Source organism: Meleagris gallopavo, chromosome 8 (assembly GCF_000146605.3).
Source record: "Meleagris gallopavo isolate NT-WF06-2002-E0010 breed Aviagen turkey brand Nicholas breeding stock chromosome 8, Turkey_5.1, whole genome shotgun sequence".
NCBI classification, from domain to species: Eukaryota; Metazoa; Chordata; class Aves; order Galliformes; family Phasianidae; genus Meleagris; species Meleagris gallopavo.
In genome coordinates, this window is record NC_015018.2 from 14,403,506 (window position 1) to 14,421,015 (window position 17,510).

Here is a 17,510-nt window from a genome sequence, read left to right on the forward strand (position 1 = left end):
ACTGAGCCCTCAGATCAAATCTACATCCCAAACAATCAAACAAATCCAGCAATTTGCAAGTATGGCTTCCCTACAAATTTACTCATCACATGGGCCTACAAACTCAAATATCTCATTGGTCATTGTCCATATGATAAAATTTTAGCCAAAGAGAAACCTCTGTTTCTTCCACCTGTTCCTACATACTTCATCCTAGCTCTCAATCCCTGTTTGAAGAAAAGATGACAATCAAATGTTAAAAAAATATTTTAACACCTAAAAACAGATTTATATATGCGCATTTATAGTATTTGTAAATTCAGCCAACTTACCACTGCTGCCACAGTCTGCACAAGACAACAGCTCTTCTGGTTTCTTTTCACGATTTGATTCTTTTGTTCCCAAACAAAAGCTACATATGGGGATGGGATCAGCCCGGGGCTAGATTTAAAAAAAAAGAAACAGGCATAGTTAGTTTTATTAAGCAAAAAATAGTTTTTTCTCAAACTATGAGCACATACAAACCATTCTCAGCAGCCTTTTCTCTCTCATTAACTTGAATTGGTCTTAACTGACACTTTGATGTACTACATGCTCATTACCAAGATGAACATCCATTTTACTTATTTGAGAATAACAAAGGTTATCATCTTAAAAAAAGTTAACCCATAATTAACATCCTTGCATACTAACCCACATAAACCTCTCCAGTGCAAACTAGCATTAAGGAAAGAAATCCAGGAAGAACTTCAGGACATCATTCTTGAACATACCATTTAAACTTTAGAATGCAGAGAAATTACTTGTTCAGCTGTAACAGTACTCAAAAGATTAAGATACAAATTGGGTTTTATTACAGCTGAATAAATTTCCTTTCCATAGGGAGATAGAGGAAAAAAAATGCAATAAAGTGTCTTAAAACTGACATTTTAACAGCCAACTGATAACTTCCTGGCACTCCTCTCTGAAACCACCAGCTTAAGTTGAAGACACCTGTTTCATTGATTTCTTCCAGTCGATGAGTCCCATCAAATATCACATGCAGCCAGAATAAAACAAATATGCAAATCTTCCAATATCTGCAAGTAATACACATAACTTCTTCCCTCAAAAACAACAAAAACCTTTGCAAATTTACGTCCCCAAATTTACTTCCTTATGCGGAATATGACAAATTACCAGAGATTTACATCTCAAAACATTTTCTGCATTAAATTTCAGCGTTCATGAAACTAGTTACCTGCATCATCCAAATATTAAAGAGTCTACGAAGAGTATCTGTAAACAGATTTGTAACAAGTACAACTAGGTGCACTTTTTCTTCAGCAGACATGTGCAATAATGAAGAGTACCCTCCCAGATTGACTTCTAGCAGCCAGCACCAAAAACTGAAGAAGTCAAAATAGTTGCATAGTTTCCTTCACATATTCATAGTTTCTGGGTTTAAACGAGCAGCAGTGTGTTACATATTGAATTGATAACACCTTGTTTTCAACTCCACTATTTTCTTTTCCAGTATATACCACAATATTTCTACAACATGGCAGACCATCTCTATTTGACCTACAAATCTGTGCTCTGTTGCTGTTTCGGAAAGAGCACAATGGTTGTTTTGGGGAGTATTCTTCAAAATCACCTCAGAGGGGAAAGGGACTTTTTCTGAAAGTTGTCAGTTGGGGCGGGATAGCATCAGGTGATACCACTAATTCTATAGATGAGAGAGCACCATAGCACTTTTCACCTGTAACTTTAAAGTAATACATCTACTGATAAATGAGAATTTAACTATTCTCACCAGTAAGAGATCATAATTCTACAATACGTTTTATCATTATAGATTTAACATACTTGTATTTACTGGAAAATAGTACTGACCTAAAAAAATACAAATGATGAAAAATCTGAGTGATTAAACAAATATCTTATATCAATAATGATAGTAATAGAAAAATGGTCTGGATGTATGCAAATTAAAGTGTTCACTTTGCAGTGTCTTGTGAAATTCAACTTCTGCTTGAGATTTAATATAGATCATTTTAAAGATTTTTTTTTTTTAAACTGAAATCCAGTAGAAGTCTAATTTTGGCAACTGTGCTATTCCCTTTTTCTTTGATAGGACAGAACTTCTGCCATTTCAGAAATGCTTGCTCTGATAAATTATTTATAAAACATCAAATACAATCCATACAATGAAACAAATCCAGGTCCGCAATCTCATTTATCTTTCCAAGTTTTTTTTTTCTTTTTGCTCTAGGAGAGACACGTCCATTAGCCAACATTCATGTACTTCCCTATTTCAATGCCCTTCCCCCCTCTCCCCCTCCTTTTTTTTTTCTCCTTTTTGAACTGAAGGTAAAATAAAGGACAAAGGTTGTTGGCAGTTCAGGGCTACAGAGACTGATGTTCCCACATCAAACCTAATAATAGAGAGCTTGCAAACTCTATCACTTCACACATAGGTTTTCAAGAAACTTACAGGCTCCAGTATATACTTAGGAGTCATTTACATTAATAACTGTGATTATTACTGGGTCTGATCTCCAAACTACTGACAAAAGAATACACATGCTACCAGCAGCAAATACATAAAACTTCATTTCACGTTGTTTTAACTTGCATAGTTAAAGCAGAATTACACTGGTATATTATTTCTGTCTCATAACTGGCTCAATTAGGATAAAAATAATTTCTAACAGTCAGCATATAATCCAAAGAAACTCTTCTCATACCTGTATCATTTTTTCAAGTCTAATCTTTAGTTTCCCATCTAAAAGATAGTCATCAAGTACCATTATCCACTGAAAAATAATTGTTAGCCAACAAAGGTTAATTCCATTTCATCTCTTACAGAAACTAGCCTGGCCAGTTACTCTATGACAGAGCAGACATAAAGCAACCCATGTGTGAGTACTGACACAGAAGAACACTGCCTAGTCCAGGAACCCTGAGCATCCCTGACAAGCACAGCCGGGAGCCCAAGATATCCTTGATGGGTACAGAACAAAAAAAAAGGTGAAACAAACTTCTGGGATCTGGGATACCGATGGCCCAGGACAGCCTTCCCACAGAGCAACGCCTGCCCATGTCAGCTAGTCCTGCTCCTGGGAGAAGTACCGGGAAAGCAACTCTTCAAAACACACAGACAGGTATGCACATAAGTAAATAATCATAAGTACATACTTGCTTTACCACCACTGATTTGTAGTATTTGGCAATGAAGAAACTCAAAAAACAAAAGCCTTTGCATCCTTGGTATTACAGAATCCCACAAACCCACTGTCGCAATCTTCACACACCCATGGGTCAGGTAACCCTTACAGGCGGCCATGACATTAATTGGCGTCAGAAGTGGCTATCTGTAAACACACAGCTCATGGAGGCTTAGGAGAAAGAAGGTTGCAAAGCAGTGTCAGGGGCAAGAGGACAAGGGATGAGGCTAGGACACGTGCTGACAATGCCTGGGGCCTGAGAGGCCTTGCAACCAGAGCTTTACAAGTGGCAGGAAGCTTCCAAAAACAAAGCAAATGAAGGTCAAAGAGTCCTTGCAGGGCTCCTCACAAAGCATTATTTTAAAATACATCACAGTCATCATTGGGAAAGCTTGTTCGCGTCTCAGAATGTATACAATTAATCCTTGGTTAAAATTCTGCTGGATTTCAGTTACCTTATGCCAGAATAGTTGGTTTCAAAAGTCTGGTCCAAAATAACTTTTATTTTTCCTATTCTAGTTTCTCTACTGATTAAACTTGTTTGTTCTTCTCTCTACATTTATAATTCCCATAGAAGTTTTAAAGCATTATAATGTTCTGTTGCCCCAGATGTCACATCTTAAGTCCTGAAAAGTCTTTATTGAGGATGTGAAATTACCCACAGCTAGAATCCCATTGAAAGCAAAGAAATTATTCTTTGCATTGCTATTGTACTCTGAAGATTTAAACAGATTGTCTTAAAACTTCCAGGCATTAGCTGTGTACACACAATTATGGTTGTAAGTCCTACTCTCATTAAATGTTACGCATATTAAGAAAACTGAGAAATTTCACGAACGCTTCTAAGAAATTGAAGTTCAACCAATAATTCAAAAACCTCAGATGTTCACTCACATTTGCTACTGTATCTCACAACACTTTTTCAGAAAGCCTTCAATATGATACCCCAATTTTAGGTTTCCATTATCTCATGAATAGAAACAGCAGAGAAGAGATTTTGACTTTAACAGGAGAGAGGCTGTTGAAAATGGGAACTGCTGTGACCTTTATAAGGATCCACCAGTCTTGTCTCAATCTCTGTCTTCAAGGGCTGCGTACCTTTTTTATGGAGTTCTGTTGTTGGGTTTTTAAAGAAGTTCTTGAACAAGAACTCCTATGAATGTCTTCACTGATCACTTTGTTATTAATATAGGAAAACAAAAACTGAATGAGACACAGATACTCATTTCCAGTCTCAACTGGTGCTCTGGATCATAAGCAAGGCAAGGTATTATTAGTACTTTCAGCTCAAATTCTCTTACTACATCCATTGTATGAGGGGGAAAAAAAATGAGTTACTTTCCATACCTGAAACAAACACATGCTGCATTTCAGGAACTATTTATTACAAGAAACGTGAGAGCTTGATTTTTAAAATAAATTCTTGATGACGTCTGCACACTAAATCCCATGTTTAGTTCTAGAGTACCACATAAATACAGGCATCATGTAGTAAAAACACACATGCTCAAGTGATGGTAGAAACGGGCACGCAGGCTATTAGCACTGCTGAAGCGTGAAAACATTAGACATTGCACAAACATTAGAGGAGGACTTACACATTCAGAAAGCAGAAAGAAAAAAGTCAACTCAAGAGCAGCTGCAAGACAGAAGAACTGGACTAGTTTTATACCACATATTAATGGCAATAAATAACAATGTGTGGAGGAAAAGCTATATTTTGAAGCTTCTCCCTCCAAATGAGCATCTTCACTTTTAGCATACATAATCATTTTCTCTTTTGCTTTATACCTCTAATTTCCCTACTACACAGTTGCTTCCACTGCTCACATCCTCCCCTCCTGAACTTTCAATTATTACATACGTACAGAAATTAGGATATGTATGTATGAACCCATTTGTGTCTTCTTGGCTTTGCAACACCAAAGACATGCAACAGCAACAGTGATATTAAAACTCAGAGTTGAAAGCAGCCCCTGACCTTCTGTTTGTGTACACACATGGAGCAACCAGCATATGACTGGTGAAGAAGATTGTGAGCACACACGACTGTCACTCACATCATGTTTCTAATGAAAATGTGATGACGTCTTGAAAACCGTAAGTCTGACTTCTGGCCAGCACGCCTGATGATGTGGGAAGCTCCTGAAAGTACATACAAATTGACCTGCTTCTACAGGTGGCTGCAAGCAGAGAAGCATTCCCCCACTTCTCAGATCCCTGCTTTTGCCTCTTAAGAAAGTTACAGCTCTTAAACAGGCAAAGACCTACTTGAACAACACACTGGTTACTTTACAAACCTAAGATTAAATTATGCATAGAAAATGTGTGCACAACACATGCTATGTTACTGCTAGCTTCTTTGTTGCTCTTCAGCTAATAATTCCGTGTATTATCCTTACAACAAGTTTTCTTTTCATCTTTTTTTTTCTTTTTTAAAGTCAGGAGTGTAAAAACAGAGAACTCACCTGCTCCTTCCCACCCTGAAAAATATGAACAATTTTTTATTATTGATTTTTATTTTTATTTTTTTCCTCCCAAGTCCCAGTCATCTTAATTAACTTGATATAAGCTAAACTGCATTAATCTTCTGGTAACAACATATACACTGAAACAAAATTTACAAGTCACTTGGTTGTAAAACCAACACCCAAACCACAGGATACACCTCCTGGAGAAAGGTGCTTAGAATTACAGATAAATGCCCCAGTACTCTAAAGGCTCAAATTTCATTTTTAACAGAATCAATTTAAAGCCTCTGTGCTTGCAGAGGAAAGGCTTTCAACCCATAATCCAAGTTTAATAGACATGGAAGACTATTGTTGGCAATCTAAAAATACTTTTGGTATGTGTATACTCTGCTATCATTTCAACAGTTACAGAACCCAGATACTTAAGCAGCAATACAGTAGAGAGAAGGCTCTTCCCTTATAAATGGAAAAAAAACTTCACATGGGGGTCTTTCTTGCTTGGGTTCTGCACCTATAACAAAATAACTGAAATTCAAAATGTACTTGTAAATTACCGTATATAGAAAACTAGACAAAAGTAACTCAGATCCAAAAACAACGTGGTATGTTCAGACTCATCTTACAGGATATTGGATTTTTAAATACCAGTTTTAAAATACAAATTGAAAAAAAAATCAGAAATGCTCCACAACCTATATATTTTTTTTTCCTTCTCCAACTTCAAACTTCATCCTTTCTGTTCCCTTAATTGTATATATCAAAATCAACAACTGGATCCAAAACCTATACAGCTTGCACAGCTTGTACTTCAGTTTCTTGCTAAAAGCTTTTCAGGCTTTTCTGGGGAGACTTTTAGTGTTTTCCTTTATTTTTTCTTTCTTCTTTAATTTGAAACAAAATATCCTCAAGCATACCAACAACTGACTTCTTTTCCTTCATGCACTTTCTGACAGAGTCCATTGACTCCCACAGCAAAATCACTCTTGCAAATCCAGCCATGCAGATTACACAGTTGCATTACACCTTACATAGCCATCATTAGTCAAAGCACTGGGCCGTACTCCAGGTGATATCTTTTTATGCAGCTTAAGTTCTTCCTTCAAAGTTAGAAGAGATTTAGCTCTTCACTGTCCCATGAAACTCAATCCTTTAAATCCAATCTAGATTCCTTGAGCAACACACATTTCCATTATTCCTTGTGCACTCCCTCACTGCCACAAAAAGAATACACTGGAGCCTTAAAACATTGATCTATCATGATTTCACCTTCTACATCATCAACCACAATGCCACAATATGTCTGATGAAAAGTAGGTAAATCACACATCATCCACATGATCAGTATGCAGCCCTCCAAGGAATCTCACCTCTAAGTCCACCCTGAATTATTAATTCAGAGGTAACTTAACAGTGGGTAAGTACCCAGCTTGTTAAAATCCTGCTTATCATTTCCTTCTTCGTATGCCTATGAGATTTCCAGCCTTTTTGTCATGAAACCCATTGGTGTATATTCGTTCTGTTAGTTTGATATTTGTTTTCAGGGGCTTGTTTTTGGTCACAAATACATACAGTTGTTAGAATGAGATTGTATTATTTCCTAACTCCAAACTCTACCTCTTAACACAGTGCAACTGGGATGAATTGTTACACAGGTAACCACAAGCAGGTAAACAGTGTTGTGGTTCATAAGCCTGATCCAATAGGAATGCCAATTCTGACACTCATTGGAGAAAGTATTGCCTGTAGGTAGATTAAAAAAACTCCAGCATCATACACTTGGTTGGCATAAAGTTATGTTTATTTGGATGTTTGTATATATGCACATTTTTACTCATAACTTATTAGCAAAGTCATCCTTCATAAGCGTCTAATATGTTTGCATTGTGACATGGGATAATTATTAGGTATCTTGATGCTAATTACTCAGGGAAAATATTTAATTCCATATTAAGTTGCTCACATGCATATATTATTTAGTTTACTCTTTGGGTTAGTTTACTGTCAGGACTATCCAAATTTGAGCACCACTACTACACCAAATTCAGAAGCTGGGGCTTCACAGGACTGGGATGCTCTGAAAAGTTTTTCTTTTTTTTTTTTTATTTTTTTTAAGTTAAGAAAAGGTATTTTTATTATAATTTATCTAGAATTTGACATTCTTTCTGACAAATCATTTATTTTAAGGACATAATACAAATTACATCATTGTTAAGACAGTCACCTTTCCTAGAGAGTCCCTAGTATTAAAGAATTACCATGACTAACACCCTATATTCCCATGGGCAAAAGGAACAGCAGCATGCCACCAATCTTGCCATTGCCACATCACTGGTTTTTATTTGCTGAAAAGAATGGTGCTAAAATGTTACTCAACCAGGTGAGCTATGGAGAATCGAATCTACTGTTTAAGTATTTAAAAATAAGCTCATTCCTGATCTGCTTTCTGAAAAGGGTGAAAGCTAGTCAAATAACTGAATTAAAGGAGAACAGCTTATTTTTCCATCAGATGAACCAAATTCTATTCCTGGGAGAGAAATGCAATTTATTCAAACAGCCAAAACTTTCAAGTTACTCACAGACTTCCAAATTTACATGACTAAGTGTCACTGAAAGTCTGCTAGACCTGTAAAGTACATACAGTGTATTTTATACAAGAGCAAAGAGAATAGCAGTTTTTCACTTGATTAGCTGCTGAAACCCATGGCAGAGGGATAATAAAAATGAAGAAGTAAAGGCGTCCTACATCCCAAAAAATTATTTAAGGGGCTGGCATTCCAAATAAAATAAAACAGATCGCTCTACTGGTCCCTGTTTCTTCATGTTTATAGGAAATGTGCAATATGGAAGACCTTCTCCCCTCACCTCAAATTAAGACAATCTTACAATTACAAAATAAATAAATAAATAAATCCTGTATTTATAAAATGAAAGTTCTCTCCATGTGAATACAATAAAACACTACTCTGTAAACTGGAACTAAAAAAATAGCCAGCCCTGATACGTAAACTGGAACACAAACAGCTCAGAACAAAGCCAATATTTCACAGGAGGCCGAACTTTTCTTGGAAAGGTTTCCAAATGTGCTTATTAAATAAAATTACATAAAAGCCTCTTTAAGGGAACAGATTTGAGACTTTGCTTAAACCATTATATTTAAGGAGAGGAATGGGTGAATAAAAAAGAAAAGATAGCAGTAATTTGTATTGCATGACTCTTGGAAATGAACCAGTCAGTCTCTCAAACCCTAGTTTTCATCTACCTACTGCATAGTATCAAGCAAAAGCCATGAAGTCCAAGAGGTATCCTCTGTCCTACCAATAGCACTGATCTTCCATCCTACTAAGGGAATGGATGCAAGGTATAGCATCAGAATGAGCACAGCAGAAATAGAAGAGAAACATAATAGCAAAGCAGCAACAACTAGCCTGCTATAGTTTTGCAAGGGATTTTTAAGCCATCCTTCAAGAAGGTTACGTTCTCTACCAACAATAGCAACTGATGACGTACAGATGATGGCAAGAAACACTCCATCAAATGGCTTAACTGAAGGAAAGAACATAAAAAGCCTAACAGGTCAATCCAACAATACTGTTGTTGCTGGCCCAATTTTGAAAAGGAAGTCTTGCAGCATTCAGAAGCAAAGCAACTCCCTCCAACACCAAGAGGATTACTTCAGCATAACAAGGAGTCATTGCTATTAACAGAATTAAGCAGTGGAATAACCTGCACCTACAACCTCATTCACAACTGAGGGACACTCCCTTCTACAACAAAGAGGCCTTCCCTATCATACTCTACCTCCAATACAAATTATCTTATATGCCTCAACACTTTGATTTAATTTCAGAGCACGGCTGGGATAAGAGCATACCGACACAGAAAAACATACTGCAGGATTCCACTGTATGAGTGGATCTTCTAGATTTCCCCTTGCCTCTTACTTCACACAGAGGTCATGCACTATCCCAATGGAAAGAAAAGCAGCAGCACGAAGAAAACTACCCTGCCTAGATCACCAAATACCCTGCACAACTGGATGAACGTGTAAGGCCAAGTGTAAGGCCAAGGAGGTCATTTTTTTTTACTTCACGTACTCTGTTGAGGTCTTTTTTTTAAATGATCTTCAAGTGCTAAAAATCTGATCTCTACAGACTCTTTACACACTTCAGGCTACTTTATAAGTCAGCGTGAGAAAAATATTTCCCTTAACAACACAGAACAAGGAGACAGTGGATCCCAAGACACAAGCAAGAAGATGAGCCTATTTCTAAGCATAAAGGTTGTTTTGCGCCTCTTGTCCTTCAGTGGCTTAATTTGCTTGTTTTTAATATAATCTATTTATATTAAATGCTTACAGTAGGTTCCCTAAGCACACAGAAGAAGGCCCTCAAAAGAACAAAAACTGAAATTACATCTGGTGTTCTTCAACAGCAAAGCTAACTTAAATAAGTATTATTTAGGATGAATACAGCATCTCCCTCAGTTTTGCAAAAGGAAAAGTTTGGGAGATATCAGTTAAATGACATAAAAGTGATGCATGATTTTAGAGGAGTGTAGGAAAGTTTTTGAACACTACTTGTCTAAAATCCAGATCACTTAATTTCTGAAGAATAAAGAATTGCAGAACAGATCTTGCTTCCTCTCTTTAATTTGATGCTTAGATTGTAACCTAAAAGCCTCCATCACTCACAGAAGTCTTGCTAACCAAGTCAACTTCTGCAAGATCTGACATCGGCATGTTAGTATTTCCAGTATAGTCAAACTATGTTCTAAACAGATTTCTTGAAAGACAAGAAGAAAAAAGGTAAAACTGCAGTATGAGTTAGAGAGAAAGTCTTCCCCAGACTTAAAACCCTGGATGAGATACTGATTCTGCTTCAGTCTGAGAATTGTGCCATTGATGTCAATGTAGTTCGGATATAACATGTAATTCTCCCCTTCCCCCCTTTTTCCTTGTTTTAAAGCTTCATGTAAAAACTTTTTGAACATGCCATTTAAAAGTTGCTCAGCTTTAAGCAAATAAGTATAAATTACTAAGAAATAAGACACAGTTGCAGTCAAGGCTAGTTTCTCTTAAAGTTTATTTGAACCTGAATGCAAGGTTCGCATTAATTGACCAATAAAAAAAAAGTATACTTCACCTCCCAAATATAAATCAGGTAATGTATATAGCAGTTAATAGAAAGCACTCTGAAGTACTTGATCTGACCGAGTGCCTACTACCAGTGCCAAATAAATAAAAAGTATGATCTAGTTATTCCACACACCAAAATCATTTTATGATAGGCTAATTAATCATGAACATAACTTTTCAGACATTATGTAATTTCACACAGACTTGCCTCTAGCTCCTGCCAAAGAAAACAAGAATTTGTATGAGAAATAAATCTATATTTGAAGAGAGATGACAGTGACAAAACACAATGAGAGGAAGATAAAGAGGAGGGGTAGGAAGGGGAAAAGTATTAATACTGCACATATAAAAAAATTTTATTACTCAAAATCCAGCAAATCTTAAACTTTAAAAGCCAGAATACATGAATCAAGTGAACCTGGCAAATGAACCCAGCATCAGAAAATAACTTCTCATTCTCATCTCTCATATTTCGTAATGACAGACTGTTTAAATGATGTTTGACAGAAGCAGAACTTCAGAAACACATACCTGAATCACAAAACTTATTCACTAACATTCCTATTTGAGATTATAATAGGAGCAGTGACTGACTTCTCATCTGGAATGGATCTAGTACTAATTACATCACATAAGAACCACATATCTCCGCATAATAGTCTCAGATTTTACATTTCTAACTTGCCAAACAGTTGATATATAATTAATTCAAATTAGCAGTTCAAAATATACTCTAAGAAAGGCAGACATGAAGACAGAAAAAATTATTTTCCAGTAGCATATATTTTTTTTAATTCTCTCTGTAGAACTCCATGATACTGCATTCAAATCCAAAATGGCTGATGTGCTCTAACTAATTAAGTGATGACCACAACGACAGGCAGAAGAACTGATTCGTGGGTAGTGATGAATCAAGCTGGTACTCCGGAAGTCTTCTTTTCAACACCCACAAGGCTTTAAAAAGCAGCTACCTAAGTCCCAACACTGACAGACAAGCATGTGGTTCTGCAGTATGACACAGAAAGAAAAACAATACAGATCTATGAAACAACTACTTATACAGTAACAGTTCACTTTCTTCCACTACAGCTGGGTGCAGCAGGGAGGTGTCAGTTGTTCAAGACATCTGTAAAGGGTCTACATTTTTCCCAATCATGCATTCTGCCTCTTTTAATAAGCAGTCCTGGTGCTGCTGGGGGGAACAAATACTTGCACACATCTTCCTGGATCCTTCTGCATTGTAGCTGGAGTGCCACAATTTATTCCTCATGAGAATTGAGAGCAGGCAAAAAGGAGCAGTACTTCTCTATCACAACAAATAATCTTTTCTTCACAGACAGACGATGAACTTCTACTGCCCACTCAGTACAGATCTCAGTTGATTTAGGTAGATTTTGTTTAGCAAGAACCACAGCGCGCACACTAAGGAACATAGTAGTGCATCCTGAAGATTCTCCTCACGAGACAAGTTGAGAGTGGTACACAGATGGGGTTAAAAAGTCCATTCCTCTTAAAGTGCTTTTAAAATTTCATTACAGATAATGAAAATACATTTGCTCTTTTAAGAAACCTATAAGATAACTTATACTTGCTGCAGTTTGGCAAAATTAATGAGTTTATAATAATTAACAGAGGTTTAGTACCATTATTTATTAAATACTTAAGAACAGCAGTTCCTCCTTTCTTTCCGCTAGAAAAGTTCATGGGTGAGAGTTCCACTGCTACTGATCACTAAACACAGCTCTCCTCATCTCTCTTCCCTCCTGTCCAGCAAAGAATCAAGAAATTTCGAATGCACTCAGGAAGAACACCACCACTGTAGTCTCTCTAGCTTCCATTTTCATAGCAGAAGCCATAGGCCCTTCTCCTTTCCTGATGACAGCAAAATAAAACCTAGCACACCAACAAACCTCACCCTACCCTGAAAGAGTTGGGTATTTCTACTGCTAGAGAACATGGCTCTGAAAAGGTCTCTTCAAATCTTTTATCATTGACAGCCCATGCACAACCACCACAGATTTATGTAATCTTTAATCATATTACTGCAATTTATTGAGTCTGTATTCATATGAACATAAGAGGTTTGACAGTTATTCAGTGGAAAAAGTAAAGTTTATTGTTCAAGGTAAACTAAAAGTGAGTGATGAGAACGAATAGCTTTGTTATATACTAAACCCCATTAAAACAGGGAAGCTAGGAATGAAGGCATTCTAACAGCTACCACAAGCCACTAACAGGGAGAACAGCTAAGAGCCACATTTGTTGCTAATACTATGATTCTGGATGTGTTTCCTAGCATCAGGGAGGGGTGAGAGGTGGAGGGGGCGGGCACTTGTCTAATTAAAAAAAAACATACAGCCTTTGTACAACACAGATACATGATTTCAAATGTGAAAATACAGGACAAAGTTAATACATATTCTCTATCTGGATGCCAGCACTGCAAAAAAATTCATGACTTTTCATAATGACTTTCATAAGAAAGATCTGTTTCATATTTATTAGTTGCATTTAATTTAGTGTAGATCTGTATAATAAAACACATTTTTAAAGTATCATTAGCCTGTTACTAACTACATCCACAGGAAAAAAAAAAACAAACAACAGTATTGGATTTCCTCCATGCCACCTCCCTCCAGCAATACCTCACTTGATACTCATTCATCTCCAGGATTATCATATAACTACCAGTTTAAAGCTGGATCAATGTCTTTTCACTTCACTGAACAACCCAATCAATAGCAACAAGGACATTCTGCTGTCAAAAGCAAACTGCTGCTCATGCTGCTAGTCCCCCCTGGGCTTAGTGTTACAGAGCCATGTTAGATGGATCCTAGCATGCAGCACTCAATGTGACACTGATCACTCTGTATGCACAGCACAGGGTATTGATACCAAGTGCACAGCTAAATCAACAGGGTAATTGCTTGCACCTTCAGAAAATAAAGCTGTAGTCATGACAAGCTGTAAAACTATTTGCACCCCCTACTGAGGAAAACAACCTAGGCTGATTCCCGTTTTAATTATATATGCATGCATTTACTTTCCAGAAAGCCAAAACAAATGGAGAAGCTTACAACAGCAACAAAATGCAAGTGAGTGCACTTCACTAGTAAGTAATACAAAAATAAACGTTCAACTTTTTCATCCCAATCACTGGAAAACACTTTGCTCCCCTCCCCCAATTTCTGGGGGGCTTTGCAGATCAAGAATATCTCTATACCATTTTCAGACAAGAATCATGCTTTGTACTAAAAGGACCGGGAGTGGAGGAGTTGTATACATAAGAAATTCCAGGGGTAATCTCTTAAGAACACATGCCAAAAAATGTAACCAAAGCAAGATCTGGGCTGTCTACTTGATATTCCGTCTGTCTGTAGCCAAAAAAAGGAGAGCTTACACAACTCCTGAACCATGTTATTCTCTTTAAATAAAATAAAGCAATTTCCAGCATTGTTGCATCTTCCATTAAGGTACACAAATAAGAGAAATGCATTTTCTTGAAATTGTTTTTGTATAATGGGAACAGGATAGGAGAGAAGAGGACAGAAAGGGCAGAGAAATCACATTGAACAGCTCAGTGGTCTCCTTACTGTGCACAGCTATCTTGGCTGGCTAATTCCACTGCGTATGCACTCAAGGGACAGAACATCCAAATCCTTCACCTAAACAATACGAAAGCTGCCTTTGTTATTATGAAGAATAAACATTCAAGGAGTTCCCCTTTTATTTTATAGATATATATATATTTTATATCCCTTAAACCTGTGAGATTTTTAAGGTATTTAATTTTATAACAAAGCTAGCTTAACCTAGAGCCTTGAACATGTATGAATCGTTTATTTCCCAAAATGACACAGCTACTGAAAGTTCATTTCTCACTTCATTACTTATCTCTTCATCTCCAAATTCTCAAACTATATCCCTTGTGCTCACATCCACAACCCCAACACTCCTCCTCTCTCAGCGTACCCATGGTCTTAACTCACCTAGAATAACATACAAACATCTAGTTCAATAGGTATATCAATTCAGCTCTATTGCCTCTACCACTACCCAAAAGGTCAGAGATGGAGATAGAGCCATCCCTCCGTCAGCAATAATGTTTCCAAAGGCCTCTCTTCACCACCAGTTTCCTTAAAACATAGGTATTATTTTTGGTTTAGTATACAAATTAAGTCCAAAAAGTGAAACATGGCCAAGGGGAGAAGTTCAGAATACAGCTGACTGACATTGACTAGAGTTGTAATTTAGCTGCAATTTTAAGTGTGGGAGAGCAGAAATAATAACAACTAGTCATCAACCACTAGCCTTACCAAATATACCATTTTTCCCTGCAAGAATATTTTTGCTCCAATATTTCCTTCTGTTGTACACTGGGCCAATCTTACCTTAAGCACCTCTGCTGATTCCAGTGCTATATAATTCATAAGAAAGCAACACTGCTGAATGTCTAGAAGCTGGAAACTTCCCACGCAAACAAAATCTGACAGTCTGTTGCAAAGCCACAGTTTGTTTTTTTTTTTTCCTGTCCAACTTTATTGCCCTGCATTTTAAAACAACCTTACAGAAGTCAAAACTTTGGCCCTTTCCTGAGGCATAGTTCCTCCCAATAGGAAATCGTTGATTTTAAGCATAACTAATCTAGCTTTCAATAAGCAAACAACAAAGGAAGTACACAGTGAGTGCTGACGCCGACACAGGAATGTACAGATGCAGCCCAGAAGCTTTTGGGATCTTGAGACGAACCCAGCCTGTACACACCTAAGTGGGCCCCAGAAAAAGGGCTGTATTTTCAGTGAACAAGTACAGCACAGGAAGTTTCCTCAAATATGTTTATCAGCTGGCTACAGATGCATTCCAAGAAATCAAAACACGAATGACTGTGTTGAAGGACAGTAAGTCCACATATTCCCCGCATCTGCATTACAGGAGTTATTAACCAATAGACCAGACTCGCTGTTTACGCTCCTAACAAGGTGAAGTTATCAAGTTTTAAAAAGGGACCTGTTCATGAAGAACTGGATGGAGATATCTTGTTTACACAAGCCTGCAAATAGCCAAGATAATCTCCTAGAGTAAAGGACCGTATTGCAAGTATCACAGCTGGAAGTGAAGATCACTGCGAACCATCGCCAGCCTCGAGCAAAACAAACAGCAATAAACTGCCCAAGTGCTATCAGCCAGAGCTTCAACAGAAAAAGCACAATCTGAATACCATCCTCAAAATTATACGTCATACAGACAAACTGAACCCAAAGCCTTGCCTCGGGTTCCCGACACATGCAGAGTTGACAGCTGCTTCCTAGCACTGGTGTCCTTGAGCGTATACTGGAGCTATGGTAGAAACACAAACTTCAGCTGAAGCAAGCTACTACACAGAACGTGGGTGATGAGAGATCAGTGAAGCAAGCTCAGAATTGACAGAGCTCTCAAACCACAGAAGCAGTTTAAATCCCTAAACACAAGGTGTCAATAAAGTAAGTAGTTATCAGATGAAAGAACATTTATTTTAAAATGTGCTTTCCTTTCCTCACCCACATAAATCAAAGACCACCCACGACGAGCTATGCTTCAGTGAAGTTGAGGAGAATTCTGCTCGACTATTTCCCCATTGCTAATAATGCCCTTGAAAAAAACAACAATATTGAGGAAGAAATGCTAGTGTGCTGATCTGCTCTTGGGCATCAATCAGAACAAGCAGAGTTCCTTAAAATGCATGGCCAAGCACATCTTACTGTTTCACTAGATCCTGGAACAGAAGTGCAGAGTGCCTGCATCCACATCATGTTTATCAATCACATCTGAGGAATATGAAGAAAGGTGTAATGTAGTATCCTACATCAATGTAATGTTTTCCATTATATTAAAATTAGAATTATCTTACTGAGTTTAAATATAAACTACATGCTTTGCTAAAGCAAGAAAAAGGGCTTTTAGGGGAATGATTATTTTTGTTTGGCATTGTGAGGCACATTCATTATAGTATGTGGTAGCTTTTCAGTGAGTGTATGTAGTCCTTGCTAGTACGTACTTTTGAATTCTATCAATGACCACATGATGTTTTGTAGTAACAATGACATAAGTGTAGCACAACTCTATTTTGGAATAAAAAGTATTTTAAGTCAAGAATAGAGGAAACAGAGCGAGGTGTCAGGCTCTGCTCCTGGGAATGGCACAAAGTTGCACCAGGGAACGCTCAGACTCAGCATTAAGGAAAACTGTTTCACCACCAGGGCAATCAAACACAGGAATGGTTTCTGCCTAAGAGGGTGATGCCCCAAGGCATGTCAGTGTTCAGGATGCATTTGGACAATGTCCTCAATAACACACTTTAACTTTTTGTCAGCTCTGAAGCAGTCAAGTAGTTGGACTTGAACTATTCTAAATTTATCTAGTCTTTGGATATAGAAATATATATACACAGAGTTACAAAGATATTGAACCTGATGATTTAACTTGTCTAACATTATGTACATCAATCTTCACTTCTCATGGTAATTCTTTGTCATTTAATCCCTGTTCTTCCCTCTCTATCCAAACCTTACATCTTCTATAGGGAATGCTCTCCTCAAACCTCTCCTCTACCTCCAGTTTTACAGTCATATCCCTGCCCACAGATCGATTTTTTTTTTTCTTTTTTTAAAGTCATCTGAGAAGACAATTATGTATACCTTAAGGAAAAGCTTTGTAAGCAAAGCAGAAGACATAAAGGGA

The 17,510-nt window shown here is 37.3% G+C and overlaps 1 protein-coding gene across 1 annotated transcript in view; it reads right to left on the minus strand.

Annotated features, from left to right (window-relative positions):
* KAT6B (lysine acetyltransferase 6B) overlaps nucleotides 1–17,510 on the minus strand; it is a 92,037-nt gene that overhangs the window by 43,993 nt on the left and 30,534 nt on the right. The window contains 1 exon segment of the mRNA XM_010714372.3: nucleotides 312–420. Coding sequence (XP_010712674.2) covers nucleotides 312–420 — 109 coding nt within the window.